General features: G+C 44.3%; 1 protein-coding gene across 1 annotated transcript; it reads left to right on the top strand.

The window, feature by feature from the left end:
• Nucleotides 1-496: 496 nt before the first annotated feature.
• UCMA (upper zone of growth plate and cartilage matrix associated) lies at nt 497-10,738 on the top strand. Its single transcript, XM_030215700.1, has 5 exons — nt 497-607; nt 785-850; nt 931-1,026; nt 6,786-6,884; nt 10,183-10,738. Exons 1-5 carry the CDS (start codon nt 550-552, stop codon nt 10,275-10,277), a joined length of 414 nt encoding a protein of 137 aa, XP_030071560.1. The 5' UTR covers nt 497-549; the 3' UTR covers nt 10,278-10,738.
• Nucleotides 10,739-17,002: the final 6,264 nt, after the last annotated feature.

Below are 17,002 nucleotides of genomic sequence, written 5' to 3' on the forward strand. Positions count from 1 at the left end.
CCCAATTTCAAGGCTGCATTAAAACCCCATTTATTGTTCTCTGGGAGCTCTTCCTTCATCTCTGTCCTGCTCTGATGGCATTTATCTCTAGCATGTGGATTGTGCCTTAATACCTGACTGTTTTCTGCTTTCTTTTTCCCATCAAAGAATGAGGGTTTCTCAGTCAGTATCTGAGTTTTAGTCTGTTCACCGTCTTGTTATGCCTTCGGAAAAAGGGGTAATAATCGAGAAACCATAAACCATACTGAACTGACCTGCATGAGGTACAGAAACCCTCCCTTCATGGAAAGTCAGGGTCTTTCCGGATCAAACTTCTAGTGCCTTGGGCTGCAATCATTACTTGTGGGCAAGGGAGTGACCTTTACATTACAGAAAACAACCTGCTAACTGATGCCTGGTCCAGCCCTGGAAGCCCTGCCCTGTGCCACTCCCCCTCCCCAAATACCCTCCAGCTGTGCCCTCCCGGCTCTCTTTCTATGATCGAAGCTAAGGGGAGTCTGCTGTCTGCACCCTGCTAAAATCTGAGCAGTTAAGCCGAGCTCAGTCAAGATGAACAGGAAAGAAATTCTCCTCCTGTCCGGCCTGGCCACCTTCGTTCTCCTGACCAGTAAGTTAGAACTCAAGCTTAGTCTGAGCTGGAGCTGAGTTAGAGCCACGGCTTAAGGTGCTGGCAGGAAGGGGCAAAAGCCAGTGTGAAAGAGAAGAGGGGCTGATGTGGGTGAGATGGGATGGCCAGCGAGTCTGGGTTGCTGTAGCTCACTGGTTTCTCTGTTTTCACCCTCAGTTCTGCAGGAGGGGGAAGGTGCAGCTCTAGGATCGCCCAAGACAGATGCAGAAAAGACCAAACCAAGTAAGTGAGACAAGCAGGATCTCTCTGTACCAACCCTGACAAACCGGCCGATCTCATGTTTCTCATCTTCCCCTCTTTAGATCCCAAGAAGAACATTTTTCTGCAAGACTCCGAAGCCTCCAACTTTTTGAAGAGAAGGAGCAAGAGGTCGCCCAGATCCCGGGACGAGGTCAATGGTGAGTAAGGCTTTATTTCTGCAACTTTGCAGTCTCTTTGAGACATTAAAGGACCAGGTACCGAGCTCTTCTGTCGCCTCTCATATGTCCCACTTCCTCTTTCGTTTATTGGGAGAAATGTTGCATTCGAAATATTTTTGGTTTCATAATGTTGAATAAGGAAACTGGACATCATTTCATCTTTAAAATTAAATAAATGCAGCTTAGGTAAAAGGTGGAGTAATTCAGTTGCTCAGGTATGCTGTGACATGAAAATGCCATCTTATCTAAATCACTGCTGCAGTCATAGTCCAGAGGGCTGTGGGCCGAAAATGATTCGTTTTGCCTTTCGTTTTCCTTCTGTTTCTTTTTCAGCGCGCGCTATATTTGTACATTGCACGCTATTTTCACAAATATACTGCTGGGTTCCAAAACAAAACCCCAAACTGTGGTAAATAGGCAAAAAGAACACGTAGACTTTATTTGTGCCTTCAGCTATGAAAGGCACAAAGCAATATATATATTATCAGTGCCGTTCTCCTGCCTTTAAACGGACAGCTCATCCAGTAAATGCTTGGCAGTTTTCAGGATATCCCCAATGAATATGAATGCACCTTTATGTAGATCTATCTCATGTATAGCCACTGTGAAGAGCCTGAAAACCTGATGGGACTAGGGCCAGGCCCATAAAACTTACCATGCCAGCAAAATGCGATCTTGATTGGTTCTAGCCCAGTGAGAAATGCAGTGAAGGCAGTGCTTGCAAATCTCTCTCTTGATCATTCATTGTGGACATCCTGAAAACCTGACTGACTGAGCTGCTTCCAGGACCTGGTTTGGAAACCACATCACTGGCCTAAGGAACTGCAGCAGTGTTTTTCCACCTGCTGTAGAAAAGGCCCTTAAGTCAGTGATTCCCAAACCTGGTCCTGGAGGCACCCCAGTCAGTCAGGTTTTCAGGATATCCACAATGAATGATCAAGAGAGAGATTTGCATGCACTGCGTTCACTGCATGCAAATCCCTCTCATAAGAACATAAGTATTGTCATATGGGACAGACCGAAGGTCCATCAAGCCCAGTATCCTGTTTCCAACAGTGGCCAAGCCAGGTCACCAGTATCTGATAAGATCCCAAAAAAGTAAAACAGATTTTATGCAGCTTATCCTAGAAATAAGCAGTGGATTTTCCCCAAGTTCATCTTAATAATGGTTTATGGACTTTGATTTTAGGAAATTATCCAAAGCTTTTATAAACCCTACTAAGCTAACTGCTTTTACTATATTCTCTGGCAATGAATTCCAGAGTTTAATTACACATTGAGTAAAGAAATATTTTCTCCAGTTTGTTTTAAATGTACTATTTAGTAGTCCTCATATTTTTGGAAAGAGTAAACAAGCGATTCACATCTACCCGTTCAACTCCACTCATTATTTTATAGACCTCTATCATATCTCCCCTCAGCCGCCTTTTCTCCAAGCTGAAGAGCCTTAGCCGCTTTAGCCTTTCCTCATAGGGAAGTCGTCCCATCCCCTTTATCATTTTCGTCGCCCTTCTCTGCACCTTTTCTAATTTCACTATATCTTTTTTTGAGATGCGGCGACCAGAATTGAACACAATATTCGAGGTGCAGTCGCACCATGGAGTGATACAATGGCATTATAATGTCCCCATTTTTGTTTTCCATCCCTTTCCTAATAATACTTAACATTCTATTTGCTTTCTTAGCCGCAGCTGCACATTGAGCATTTCTAAAGCGCTACAAAGCATACGCAGCGCTGTACACCATACACAAAAGACAGTCCCTGCTCAAAGAGCTTACAATCTAGATAACGTATTATCAATGATAAAACCTAGATTCTTTTCCTGGTCAGTGAGTCCTAATGTGGATCCTTGCATCAGGTAACTATAATTCGGGTTCCTCTTTCCCCACATGCATCACTTTGCACTTGCTCACATTAAACATCATCGGCCATTTAGACTCCCAGTCTCGTAAGGTCCTCTTGCAATTTTTCACAATTCTCTTGTGATTTTAACAATTTTGAATAACTTTGTGTCATCAGCAAATTTAATTACCTCACTAGTTGTTCCCATCTCTAGTTCATTTGTAAATATGTTAAAAAGCAGCGGTCCCAACGCAGACCCCTGGTGAACCCGACTATCTACCCTTCTCCATTTAGAATAATGACCATTGAACCTTACTCTCTGGTCCCTGTTTACAAAGCTCCACTAGCGTCTGCCAATGCGGTAATGCCATCATAGCCTATTGCTGGCTTTGTAATGGGGAGGGGGGGGGGGGGACGGTCTGTTTTCTATTTTATAACCAGTTTTTAACCCACAGTACATCATTACCTCCCATCCCATGACTTTCTAATTTCCTCAGGAGCCTTTCTTGAGGAACATTGTCACATGCCGTATGAAAATCTAGATACACAATATCAACTAGCTCACCTTTATTGACCCCTTCAAAGAAAAGTACATAAGTATTGCCAAAGGTCCATCAAGCCCAGCATCCTTTTTCCAACAGTGGCCAATCCAGGTCACAAATACCTGGCAAGATCCCGAAAATGTTCAATACGTTTTAAGCTGCTTATCTCAAAAATAAGCAGTGTATTTTCCCCAAGTCAATTTAATAATAGAAACAGAGAAACATGAAGGCAGATAAAGGCCATATGACCCATCCAGTCTACCCATCCTCTGTAACTCCTAACTCTTCCTGTTCCTAAGCAATCCCACATGCTTGTCCCATGCCTTTTTAAATTCTGGAACAGTCCTCAACTCCACCACCTCCATCGGGAGGCCATTCCACGCCTCCACCACCCTTTCTGTGAAATAATACTTCCTTAGGTTACTCCTAAGCCTATTCCCTCTTAACTTTGTCATATGCCTCCTCATTCCAGAGCCCTCCTTCATTTGGAAAAGGCTCTCTTCCTGTACATAAATGCCCTTGAGATATTTAAACATTTCTATCATGTCTCCTCTCTCCCAGCGTATACACGTTGAGGTTCATAAGCCTGTCCCTATAATTTTTGCATTCAAGACCGCTTACTAATTTCGTACCTGCCCTCTGGACCGACTCCATCCTGTTTATATCTTTGCGTAAGTGCAGTCTCCAGAACTGCAGGCAGTACTCCAAATGAAGCCTCACCAGAGACTTATACAACGGCACTATCACCTCCTTTTTCCTGCTGGTCATGCCTCTCTTTACGCACCCAAGCATCCTTCTGGCTTTGGCCGTTGCTTTTTCTACCTGTTTGGAAGCTTTAAGGTCATCAGACACAATCACCCCCAAGTCCCGCTCTTCCTTTGTACACTGAAGCACTTCACCCCCTATCCTGTACCGTTCCCTAGGATTCTTGCGACCCAAGTGCATGACCCTGCATTTCTTCGGATTAAACCTTAGTTGCCAAATAGCGGTCCATTTCTCCAGCTTTGCTAGGTCCTTCCTCATGTCAATCATGTCTTCTAGGGTGTCCACCCTATTGCAGAGTTTGGTATCATCCACAAAGACAAACCTTACCAGACAGCCCTTCTGCAACATCGCTCACAAAGATGTTAAACAGAGCCGGCCCTAGGACCGATCCCTGCGGTACTGCACTGATGACCGTTTTCTTCTGAGCAAGCTCCATTTACCACTATCCAACAGAACTTCTCCAAGTTCCTTAAGCACCCTTGGGTGTATCCCATCAGGCGCTATTGCTCTGTCTACTTTTAGTTTGACAAGCTACTCATGAACACAGTCCTCCGTAAACGGGTCTTGGTCTACCATACATCCATCCCCTTTAGCCTTTGCTTTCTGCAGCCTTACCCTCGGTCTTTCATTCGTGAACACAGAGCTAAAATGCTCGTTAAGCAGTTCATCTTTATCCTTATCATCTTCCACATATTTCTCTCCCTCAGCTTTGAGCCTCATAATGCTATTATGACACTTCCTCTTGTCACTTACATATCTGAAAAAGGTCTTATCCCCCAATTTTACTGTATTAGCTATCTTTTCCTCCATTTGCCGCTTCGCTTTCCTGATAGCTTTTCCAGCTTCTCTTTGCTTGTTTAGGTATTCTCTCCTGTCCTCATCTTTCTGAGACGTCTTGTAACGTGCAAAGGCTAGCCTCCTTTCCCTTATCTTTTCAGCTACTACATTTGAGTACCAGAGTGACCTTCTTTTCCTCTTCCTTTTATGTAATTTTCTAACATAAAGGTTAGTTGCCTTTAATATAGCTCCTTTCAGTCTTGTCCATTGCTGTTCTACATCTTTAATCTGTTCCCATCCTGCTAACTGTTCCTTGAGAAATTCCCCCATCTCGGCAAAGTTAGCTCCTTTGAAATATTAATTGGTGGATATCATGGAAACCAGACTGGGTTGAGAACCCCTGGTCTTAACTAATAGCTCTTTACAAATAGTGAATAAAAGACCTCAAACTCTCTGAAAAGTCACAGTACCGGCTCAGTCCTCAAGAAGAGTTAGCTTACCTGATTTGTCTTTATTTTTTATCTCACTGCTTTTCAACCCAGTCCTTGGGATGCACCTTTTGGTAATCTTTTTATAGACTATAATTGCTTGGTATATGTTTTCTTTGGAGCTTTAAGAGTGCTTTTAAAAAGGCAGTTAAATTTGGTAAATATTAAATATCTGCCCTCCAGACTGCTCTTTGAGTCATAAGAATATAAGCGTTACCATACTGGGACAGACCAAAGGTCCATCAAGCCCGGGATCCTGTTTCCAATAGTGGCCAATCCAGGTCACAAGTACCTGGCAAGATTTCACAAGAGTAAAATAGTTTTTATGCTGCTTGTCGTAGAAATAAGCAGTGGATTTTCCTGTTTTTGTATTATACAGACATCAGTGCTGTCCAGTTATTGCTGATGGTGGGAGCAGGAGAAACGCTCAGACCTTTTGAACAGTTAATAGTGACAGATAAAAAAAAAACCAAGTTAATTAATTTATTTTGACGGGAGCCTAAATTACTGCATCCTGAAGTCAGTTACTGGTATCCCTTAGCCAGTCAGGTTTTCAGAATATCCAGGGCTGCCAGGGGGGAGGGGGGGGGGAGGGCTTTCCCAGGCCTGGCCTCCAAGGGGGGCCCAGCGCCAGGATCTTTCTCTCTCTCCTGCTCCTGATGGGCCCCAAGTGATCAGGTCCCAACAGAAGCAGGAGAGAGAAAACTCTGGCGCTGGGCCCCCCCTCCAGCGCTGCTCTTCACTCGCTTCTACTGCCGTGCAGAGTGGCTGCTTTTTCCCTCAGGCGCATGCTCGGTTTTGAAACCAAGCATGCACGACGAGAGAAAAAAAGCAGCTGCAGGGCAGGCATGGAGTGAAGAGCAGCGCTGGATTCTTCCACTGGCGGGGCCTCAGGATCCCTGCCAGCCCCAAGGTACCTCAGTTGCGGCAGCTGCAATCCTGGGGGGAGGGGGCAGGAGCGGTGACGATCTGGGGGTGGCGGTGGCGATATGGGGGAAGTGGTGATTGGGGGGGGGGGGCAACTGCGGCAGTGGCCCTGGCCCGGCTCAGTCTCTCAGTGGCCCTGAGAATATCCACAGTGAATATACACGAGAGAGATTTGCACACACTGGAGGCATCAGAAGCACTTTTTTACAGTGGCAGTCACAGTGAGTGCAATCAGTGAAGTTACTAGGATTTCAAAGTCCAGACTAAGGAATAACAGGGAAACACGGCAATGCTCCACCCAGCCAGTATAGAAAAATGTATTTCCAGAAAATTGAATCCCGCCTCTAACCTGCTGAAATGTTTCCAATATTGACCCCTTGGAAATCTTTCTTCCAGCTGAGAACCGGCAAAGACAAGCAGCAGATGAACGCAGGCGAGAATATTATGAGGAACAGAGAAACGAATACGAGAACTATGCAGAAGAACAACACGATGGTAAGGAAAGAAGTCAGAAGGGTCACTAATGCAAACACGTTGTGTAAAACAGTTCATACACTGAATCCAGCACAACTCCCAACAACGAATCACTCAGCCAGGAGTTTGCACAGTAAAGTGTTTGTGGATGAAGTTGTGAATTAATGTTTATTCTGTCTCTCTTCTCTTCTACTTCAAAAATTAATCCTGTATAAAAAGAGCAGCTTATTTTAGAGCAAAAAGTAGCACCTGGGAGATTTGCTCAATATTATTGGTCCTACATGCATACCGCATGGCAGCATCTAAAGCCAACGTCCCTGACATATCGAGGACCAGTCACCCTGGTGGACACCCTCACTTTTCCACATGAGCTTCCATAGCATAACCACTTGTAACCAAATTGAGGGAGAGGTTGGTGTTTTGGGACATGGAGATAGTTTAATTCAACTCTAAGATGGTGAACACTATCCCTTTGGAAAAATTAGGCAGATTATACACTTAGACGTAACTTACAAACTTGTTGCCAATTGTGGTTAGTTTCTTTGGTATTTTTGGCTGGTAAATAGTTCAGTATTTATGTTTAATTTACTAGTAATACCAGGTGCATCTCTAGAGCTCACTGAAAAACAAACAGCGGAGGAAAAAACCCCCTCCTGTGTTTTACTTCAGAAGGCCAGCGAGAGTCATTTGTGGCTTTTGCGGGCTAAAGTGGTTGTGGGCTTGCTTAGAGCAGAGGTACTAGCACATAAGCCCCAAGGCTGGTGCACTTTAGAGCAGTGGTTTTCAACTCAGTCCTCAGGGACCACCTGACCAGTGGGGTTTTCAGGATAACCACAATGAATTATGCATGAGAGAGATTTGCATACGAACAAGGCAGTGCATGCAAATCTCTCTCATGCATATTTATTGTGGATATCCTGAAAGCTGGGTTGAAAAGCACTGCTTTGGCAAACACATTAGGGTCGGGAGCGGGGCGGTATAAACATTTTCTCCTGCCGGTCACTCGATAAAAATCTTACACGATACACGAACTAGTTATGTGAAGGAGGATACACACTGGCAAATGTTCTGTCTAGGAAGCCCTTGGGACACACCAAGCCAGTCAGGTTTTCAGGATATTCATAATGAATACACATGAGATACATTTGCATACAATGGAGGTAATGCATGCCAATTTCTCTCATGAATATTCATTGTGGATATTCTGTTCCATCGAAGTCTTGTATACCGCTATAATCCAATTGAATTCAAAGCGGTTAAATTAAGTAGTATCGACTGATTAGGTGTATCCCGGAACTGGGTTGAGAACCCCTGGTCCAGAATAATACTTCATCCCCCCCCCCTCCCCATCAATCAGCTAAATCAGGGGTTCTCAACCCAGTCCTCGGGACACTTGAGAGAGATTTGTATACCATGGAGGCAGTGCATTCAAATTTCTCTCATGCATATTCATTGTGGATATGATGAAAACTAGACTGGTTGGTGTGTATCAAGGACTGGTTTGAGAATCCCTGATGTAAATGTTATCTCATATGTATTGTACCAAATGCAGCACTGGACTTACAGACCTTGGTGGAACTCAGATTATAAAGATGACAAGAATATCATAACATTTAGCAAATTGTTGTCATGCAGAATAAAATGCAAATCTCACCCACTATGCAAGCTTAAGGGAAAGTTATTTTAAGGGACTGAGCAAAATCAAAGATATATGTATTGAATATCTACCCCAGCTGGGCATTGGCCAACTATCTAGCTGGAGTCGTAGGAGCCAACTTTTCAAAATGACTGGACGTGCTCTATGCAACACTGTGTCCAGGGAAAGGCAGTTTGTGAAGGAGCTTATGTAATATCGGGTTGCTCAGCACCCACAGAGCTGGCACCTATGGCTGGAGCATGGTCACTCTGCACCCTGGCACATAGGGGAACAGGCCATGTTTCTCTACTGTGGTCACAACCCCAGTGAAGGCAACTGATTACATAATGACATAATAAATGTCGGCAGATAAAGCCCTGTACGGTCCATCAGGCACATGTTCCCTGGGCTTCAGGAGGGTCATCCTTCAATATAGTAATGCTTCTCATCTGGTGGTTAAAATAGTGTGGTTCTTATGTTAGTCCACTTGAAAAGGTAATAAAGAGAAATTAAAAAAGAGAAGTGGAAGAATCAGTTTATTTCACCCTCATTTTCTAACACCCCTCCCCCCCTGCAATAATTTGGTCTGCAGTTTTCAGGAAGCGGTGATCAACAGTGGAGGCATTTAATAGCTAGAGTAAGGAATTCCACAGCCTAGGACAGTGGCTCCCAAACTTGTCATCAAAATACTCGCAATGTATATATTTGCATGAGATTTGCAAGCACCGCCCACAAATCTCTCTCATCTGCATGTATTGTGGATATGCTGAAAATGTGGAATGCCATCCCTCGGGAGGTGGTGGAGATGAAAACAGTAATGGAATTCAAACATGCGTGGGATAAACACAAAGGAATCCTGTTTAGTAGGAATGGATCTAAGGAATCTTAGCGGAGATTTGGTGGCGACGCGGGTAATTGGAGAGTAAAACCAATGCTGGGCAGACTTCTACGGTCTGCGCCCTGATCATGGCTCAATAGATATGGATGAGCTGGAGTGTAAATTTTAAGGGGCTTTGACGTTAGCTTCAGAACTTAGTACAAGAACAGTGCTGGGCAGACTTCTACAATCTGTGCCCGGAGACTGACAAGGACAAATCAAACTCGGGTATAAAGTATCACATACCATGTAAAATGAGTTTATCTTGTTGGGCAGACTGGATGGACCGTACAGGTCTCTAGCTGCCGTCATTTACTATGTTACTCTTCGGGGTTCTACATGGAATGTTGCTACTAATTGGGGTTCCGGAATCTTGTAACTCTTTAGGATTCCAGAATCTTCAGAACCTTTTTATTTTTGTTTATAATTTTATTAACATCTGCAATTGAATAATACAACATCTGAACCATCCACAAACAAGGTTCACAGAATCTTCAGAACTTTTAGAACAAGAACAGTGCTGGACAGACTTCTACAGTCTGTGCCCTGAGAATGGCAAGGACCAATCAAACTCAGGTATACATATAAAGTATCACATACCATGTAAAATGAGTTTATCTTGTTGGGCAGACTGGGTGGACCGTTCAGGTCTTCATCTGCCGTCATTTACTATGTAACTACTATATCTAAGGGCAGGTTAGGAAACAACCAGTACATAAAAATAGTCTTCCTCGCCTCTGCTTGCCTGAGGTCACATCACCTTCTTTTCTCACATGGGTGACAGTTCTCTGCTTTTGTCCCCACAGAGCACCAGGAGAGAAACCGGGAACATACTGAACAGTGGCGTCAGTGGCACTACAATAACATGTATCCATCCTACCTTTACCATCGGTATTACTAAAAACCTACAAAAAATGAAGAACTCCTCACTCTTAGAGAGAAAATCTGGGGCTGGCAGGATCTGGAAGCGCATGAAGCACCGAAGACTTCCGCAACCTTGATATCAACTCTGCTGTCTTCTCTAAGTGTCTCTTAGCTGCTTCTCTCCTTTCTCTGTACAATTTGGGGCTTTGATGAGCACAAGGTGCCCTTGAGTTAAAAGTTTAGCCTCTGTAACTCTGTATATATGTAGACGTATGTCACAGATCATAACTGTGTCTGTTTAGAAGTTGCTTCATGCACCAACATTCAGTTCTGGTTTATAAAGAGACTATGGCTTTAGTACAAAAAAATAATTTAAATATATATTAAATTGGAATTTAATATTTTGGGACTCTTAATATCTAGGTTTTTTTTTGGCTTTGTGTTCTACTTTCTTCTTAATGCCATGTTTAAGAGGTGCACCTGATACCTACATCCAATTATTACCACTACGACTAATAATAATTTCTATAGCGCTACTAGAGGTAGTCTGCATTGTTATACATTATATGCAGGTACTTTCTCTGTCCCTAGAGGGCTCACAATAAGTTTTTGTACCTGGGGCAATAGAAGGTTAAGTGACTTGCCCAAGGAGCCGCAAAGGGAATCAAGCCCAGGTTGCCAGGATCAAAGGCCGCTGCACTAACCTTGTATTTGTTTCTCTACCGAAGATGGCGAACGCCTCTATGGTACTATGTAAGCCACATTGAGCCTGCAAATAGGTGGGAAAATGTGGGATATAAATGTAACAAACAAATAAATCCTACAGATCTTTACCAAACCCTGGCTCAAAGCAGAGGGGGGGGGGGGGGGGGGGGGGGGGGGGTCTTTTACTAAGCCCCAGTAGCGGTTTTAGCTCATGGTAGAAATCAGCTGGTGGTAAACGCTGAGACACCCATTATATTCCTATGGGCGTCTCGGTATTTACAGTCAGCTGATTTCTACTGCAAGCTAAAAATGCCACCACAGCTTAGTAAACGCCCCCGCCCAATAATGAAGTATCTCAAGGAGATACTTCAGACTCATTGAGGGGCATTTTTGGTATGACGTCCAAGTCCAACTTTGGATGTTTTGCTGAAAATGTCCAAAAATCAAGTAGTGAAAAAGATAATTTTCAAACCAGAAATTTATATATCTATTTTTCTTTGAAAATGGCCATTTCCTAGACATTGTTGTGCTTAGTGCGTCTAAGTTTGTTTAAAATGCACAAAAGCAAGCCACTGAGATGTTGGAAGAGCCAGCTTTCCTAGTAGACTGGCCACACAAGCATCCCTGCAGAGCAGCGGGACACACTAGGGGGCGCTGCAGTGGACTTCACATAAAAGGTCCTAGGTACACGTCTCACCATTACCCTCTTATATTGTATGGTGAGGCCTTCAAAACCCACAAAAAGCCTACTGTACCCAACTATACACCACAATAGCCCTTCTGGCTGCAGGTATCACCTATATGTGGGTACAGTAGGTTTTGGGGGGCTGACACTTTCCACCACAAGTGCAATAGTTAGAGAGGATTATGGGCCTGAGTCACCTTCTCTATAGGCTATTTCAGAGACATGCTTACTGCTTTCATAGGACCAGCCATTACATCTGACGCTGTCATAGAGGCTGGTATATACTGTCTCATGTACATCTTTGTGGGGTGGGAGTGGATCAGTGACCACTGGGGGAGTAAAGGGGTGTCATTCCTTTATTCCTGCAATGGTCATTCGTTGTAAAAACAGGTCTAGATCAAAACGTCTCAGTTTTTTTAGTCCTAGACATCTTCGTTTTGTTCCATTATGGGTAAAAAAAATTCCAAGTCTTAGGAACGCCCAGATCCCACCCTTAACATACCCCTTTGAGATATAAACGCACTGCACACAAACTGCATAGAAAAATGTTTAAAAATAAGTTTCAAAAATACCAATTTCGACATTTTTGGGAGACAAATGTCCAAATAATGCTTTATACCACTTCTCAGACATTTTTCTAAAAAGAAATACCTCTGAAAACTCACAATAGTGTAAGTTTCCGATTCTTGCTTCCACACTGACCAGGGATACCCTTTCCTTTGGGCTTGAAGCTCCCTTTGGATTTGTACCAGACTCTCTCCTCCCCCTCCCCCAACATGCTCAAATCTTGCCGCCTTTTTTTTACCCTCTTTTCCTTTGAGCTGTTGCACAGGTCTCTCCTTTCACCTGCTACATGGTTGGATACTTTGGGATAGGCACCTGACACACATTTCACCTATGTCGATCTTTGAACTCAGATCAGTGTCTTCTCTTAGAGAAAGACCAAGAGTGAGAGATTTATACCTTTAGAGAAGTGACACTCCCCCCACTATTACTGGCTTTCTCAGGGGCTACTACTTAACCATGAAATGAAGCATTACAAGGACGTTACTGTCCCTCCAATTCCATGGCTGACCACCAGACATGGGAAAGGCTTCCTTTCTCTCCAGCTGCAAAACCATCTCACTGGAATTTTCCGGGGATTCACTCACCAACACCCTGCATTATACCATTGTGGTCGTAAGAACATACTTGGTTACATTAAAGGTCCTTCAAGCCCAGTGTCCAACAGTCACCACAGAAGGTGCTTGCCAGTATCCCAAAAATAGTCAAAACGACTGTGCTGCCTACCCCCCAAGGTATAGCCCATCTGTATCCTGCCTAGGATCTATTTTATAATTTTGGACTAAGATATAAAATAAAGGGGTTTCCCAACAAAAATATTCCCCACCAATACCCAAGATTTGTTCTTGCTCTTCAAGACAACTCTTAGCGAGATAGCCTCATATATGCAACTAGGGCAAACCGTTGGTTGGAAACGAATGATCTCCAAAGACCCCAATTCACGGGTCACACAAAGCTTTCAAATAGAAAGGAAGAGAGATCGAGAGCCAGAGCAGCACCGGAAGGATCAGGCTTTACTACTACTACTTAACATTTCTAAAGCGCTACTAGGGTTACGCAGCGCTGTACAATTTGAACCTGAATGGTAACTGCAGGTTATAAGATCTTTTTAATGTAATGTAATGCATGAGCAGAAAAAAAGCTTCTGCCCTCTCCAGAAAGCTATAGAAAAATCTGCCTGACACTCAGCAGTCAAATGATCCCTCTGGCTAGACTCTAAATGAATGATTTTCAGGAAATATTGTGCATCAACTTTGCTGATTACCAGTGCTTTTTTTTTTTTGTAGAAAAAAAGGTGCCGGTACTCATTATGGGCTGGGTCACCACATGACTCCACCCCTATTATAGCCACACCCCTTATACCAGCCATGGCGCATATAAACAGACATCATTGAAAATATTATACTAGTATAGGAGAAAAAAATAACGTGATTTTTTTCCATTATAAATTTCTGTAAGCTGTTACAGCTCCAGTATACCCAGTGCAAAATAAGACAGCAGATGTAAATTCTCAAATCGGACATATTACAAACACTAAAATGAAAATAAAATGATTTTTTCTACCTTTGTTATCTGGTGACTTTGTTTTTCTATCCATATTGGTCCCAGTTTCTGATTCTGCTGCTCTCTATCGGTTCTCTTAATTTTGTTTCCAGGGCTTCCTTTCCATTTATTTCTTTACTTTCCTCCTTTCTTCTTCATTTCTTGCCCTACATCCATAAGTAAAAGCTGGATCCTCCTCCGTGGAATTGACTGGAGGAGGTATAACGTGGATCCAGCTTTTGCCTATTTTCTCCATCCATGTGCAGTTTTTCTCCTCTTTTCCCTTTCCCTCATCTCCATCCAGGTGCATCTTCTTCTTTTTTTCTCTCCTCCCCTCCATCCATGTCCAGCATTTCTCTTCTCTCTTCCCTCCCCTGTATCCATGTAAAGCAATAATTCACTATCCCCTCTCCTCCATCCATCCATCCATTTCCAGCATTTCTCCTCTCTCCCCTGCCCTCCCATCCATGTGCATCTCCTTCCTGTCTTCCCTCCCCTCCATCCATGTCTCCTCTCTCCCCTGCCCTCCCCTCCCATGTCCAGCAATTCTCCTCTATCCTTTGTCCTCCCCCTGCCATCCATGTCGAGGACAGCGATTCTCCTCTCTCCTGCCCTCCCCTCCATGTCCAGCATGTCTCCTCTCTTCCCTCCCCTCCCATCCATGTCTCCTCTCTCCCCTCCCCTCTTATCCATGTCCAGCGATGCTCCTCTGCCTCCTGTCCTCCCCTGCCATCCATGTCCAGTGATTCTCCTCTCCCCTGCTCTCCCCTCCATGTCCAGCATGTCTCCTCTCCCCCCTGCCCTACCCTCCCTCCTATCCATGTCCAGCAATTCTCTCTTCCCTGCCTTCCCCTCAAATCCATGTCCAGCGATTCTTCTTTCTCCCCTCCCCTCCCCTCCATGTCCAGCAATTCTCCTCTCTCCCCTGCCCTTCGTCCCCTCCATGTCCAGCAATTCGTTCAAACCCCAGCCCCCCTCAGCTCCCCGACTTTCCTTTGAAATCTTTAATTTACCCGAAGTGGTGGCGAACCGGCAGTAAAAACAGCTGCCAGGCAGGCTTGCCTCCTCATTGCTTCCCTTCCCACTCAGTGCGTCCCACCCTCGCAGAAAGGAAATTACATCAGAGGAAGGCGGGATGTGCTGAGAGAGAAGGGAAGCGACGAGGGGGCAAGCCTGCCAGCTGTTTTAATGCTGGTTTGCTGCGACTTCGGGTAAATTAAAGATTTAAAGGAAAGTCGGGGAGCTGAGGGAGGGCATGGAGGGCAGGAGAGCAAGGGTACATGAATGGGAGCGAGCGGGGGGAAGCACGGGTGCACAAACGGGAATGGACAAGTGAGATGGACCTCACAAAAAAGGTGGTGGTATGCCGTACCGGCGCGTACTGGCACAAAAAAAAGCACTGCTGATTACACACATTGCTCAGCACTGAAACAAATCTCATCAGACCACAAAATTTTAACCCACGTGTGTTGCGTAGCACTTTGCAAATGCTACGCAACCCTTCACACGACTTCTCAGCAATACAGGCCATGTTTTAGCATAAGCTCAAAATTGTAGAGCAGTCTTAACGAGAGCGGGGCAGCTCAGTGTATTAAACTGAACAGGTGATGCCATTACAGAAAACTAATGACAAAAGCAGCCGTTCTGGAATGTTGGGGAGGCTGGTTCTCTTATTGGAAACTAGACTGAAACCTCATTATCGACAAGCGAGACAAGATTTTACAAACCATTTATTATCAAAGGCTTAAGAAGGTTGTAAATCAGACAGTTCAGAGCCCCCCAAATTCAATATCTAAAACTTGATAAAAACGGGAAATGGTCAAAACATGAAAAATAAAGGCGTTTTAAAAAAGTGCTGCATATGCTACAGGGAAAATAAAATGGCTAGTGGATTGGGGGATAACTAGTCATTTTATTGGGGAAGGGGAAGAGAGGAGGAAGCTGAACCTGCATAGTTGGCCCTCACAGCTGTCTTCTGACAGAGACACCTAGTGGTTGAGCTCAGGATGCAGACTGAGGCTCCATTTATTGCTACTGACTGAAGCCACCACCGCTGCAGTGGCTGAAACTGGGGCATAACCTCGTCTCATTGGAACTGTAGCTTCTGGGAATTCTACCTCCAACTAGAGAAGGTTCCAATTTTCTTTGATTCCCAAAGGAAGAGGAGGAGAAGGAACCTGTCGGGTTAAAAATTCCTCCCGAACCGGTCAGGAGAGAGAGAGTACGACTCTGTGTTATTAACTATGCACTGAGAACAGCTCTGAGAAGTGCAGTTCAAATTTATTCTTTAGGGTTTGATTTTCTAACAGGGCACCTACTTTACAAAGGCAATACAAGGACTCGTGTGCCTTTTATGAAATGGGCTCCCAGATCCAGCCACAAAATGTCCAGTCACAAGAAAGGGGTAAGTCTGCGAGTGTGCACACATACATTTTATAAAATACATGCACACATCAGGAATCCACCTCTGTTTCACCCAAACATCTACACACAGATAGTATAAAAGTGAGGGTACACTTCCATATGTCCACTGATGCATGTTGCACAATTTTATGTCAGGCTTTTAGATGTGGAAAAAGCTTTATAAAATTACCTTCTTAATGTGCAGGCTGTGGGGGCCCAGTATTACTAACAATTGTATCACAATGTCTCAGTCTGGAGCAGGGCTTCTCAACCCAGTCCTTGGGATACACCTAACCAGTCAAGTTTTCAGGATACCCACAGCGAATACACCTCTGCTAGATTTGAATAGAACGGAGGTAGTGTATGCAAATATACCTCATATTCATTACGGATATTTTGAAAAACTGGCTATATGTGTCCCAAAGGCTTGGTTGAGAACCCTTGGTATAGAGCCACTGAACCAGTTGAACACACAAAAAAAAACCTAGAGAGAGGATTTTAAAATCTGTTTGTTTAGCGACAGGATAGGGAGAGAGCTTAGAGGTTCCCTTTCAAAAGCCGCCAATGCTGTAGGCAGGCTTCTCCCCTGAATACACTGTGGGTCCCAGGTATACAGGCAAAAAAGGGGGGGAAGCAGAGACAAGGATTTCAAAATGAAAGCCCTACCCTGGCCCTGCCCCTAATGATGTCTATTTTCTATCAATGGGAGATTTTTTGAGGGTAAATACCTTTAACCTGTGAGAACATCTTTGAAAACGGCTCCCTTCAGAAGCAGTGGCGTAGCTACGTGGGGCCTGAGGGGGCCTGGACCCCTCTCCCGACGACCCTCTCCCCCCGCAAACCCTCCCCCGCCGTCGCCTACC

Source organism: Microcaecilia unicolor, chromosome 10, assembly GCF_901765095.1.
Source record: "Microcaecilia unicolor chromosome 10, aMicUni1.1, whole genome shotgun sequence".
Taxonomy (NCBI): Eukaryota; Metazoa; Chordata; class Amphibia; order Gymnophiona; family Siphonopidae; genus Microcaecilia; species Microcaecilia unicolor.

Bases quoted from the DNA above. Each gene is read 5' to 3' on its own strand.
- UCMA (XM_030215700.1), top strand. From the start codon at position 550: ATGAACAGGAAAGAAATTCTCCTCCTGTCCGGCCTGGCCACCTTCGTT. The intron at 851-930 runs GTAAGTGAGACA...TCCCCTCTTTAG, and splicing joins TGCAGAAAAGACCAAACCAA to ATCCCAAGAAGAACATTTTT. The intron at 6,885-10,182 runs GTAAGGAAAGAA...TTGTCCCCACAG, and splicing joins TGCAGAAGAACAACACGATG to AGCACCAGGAGAGAAACCGG.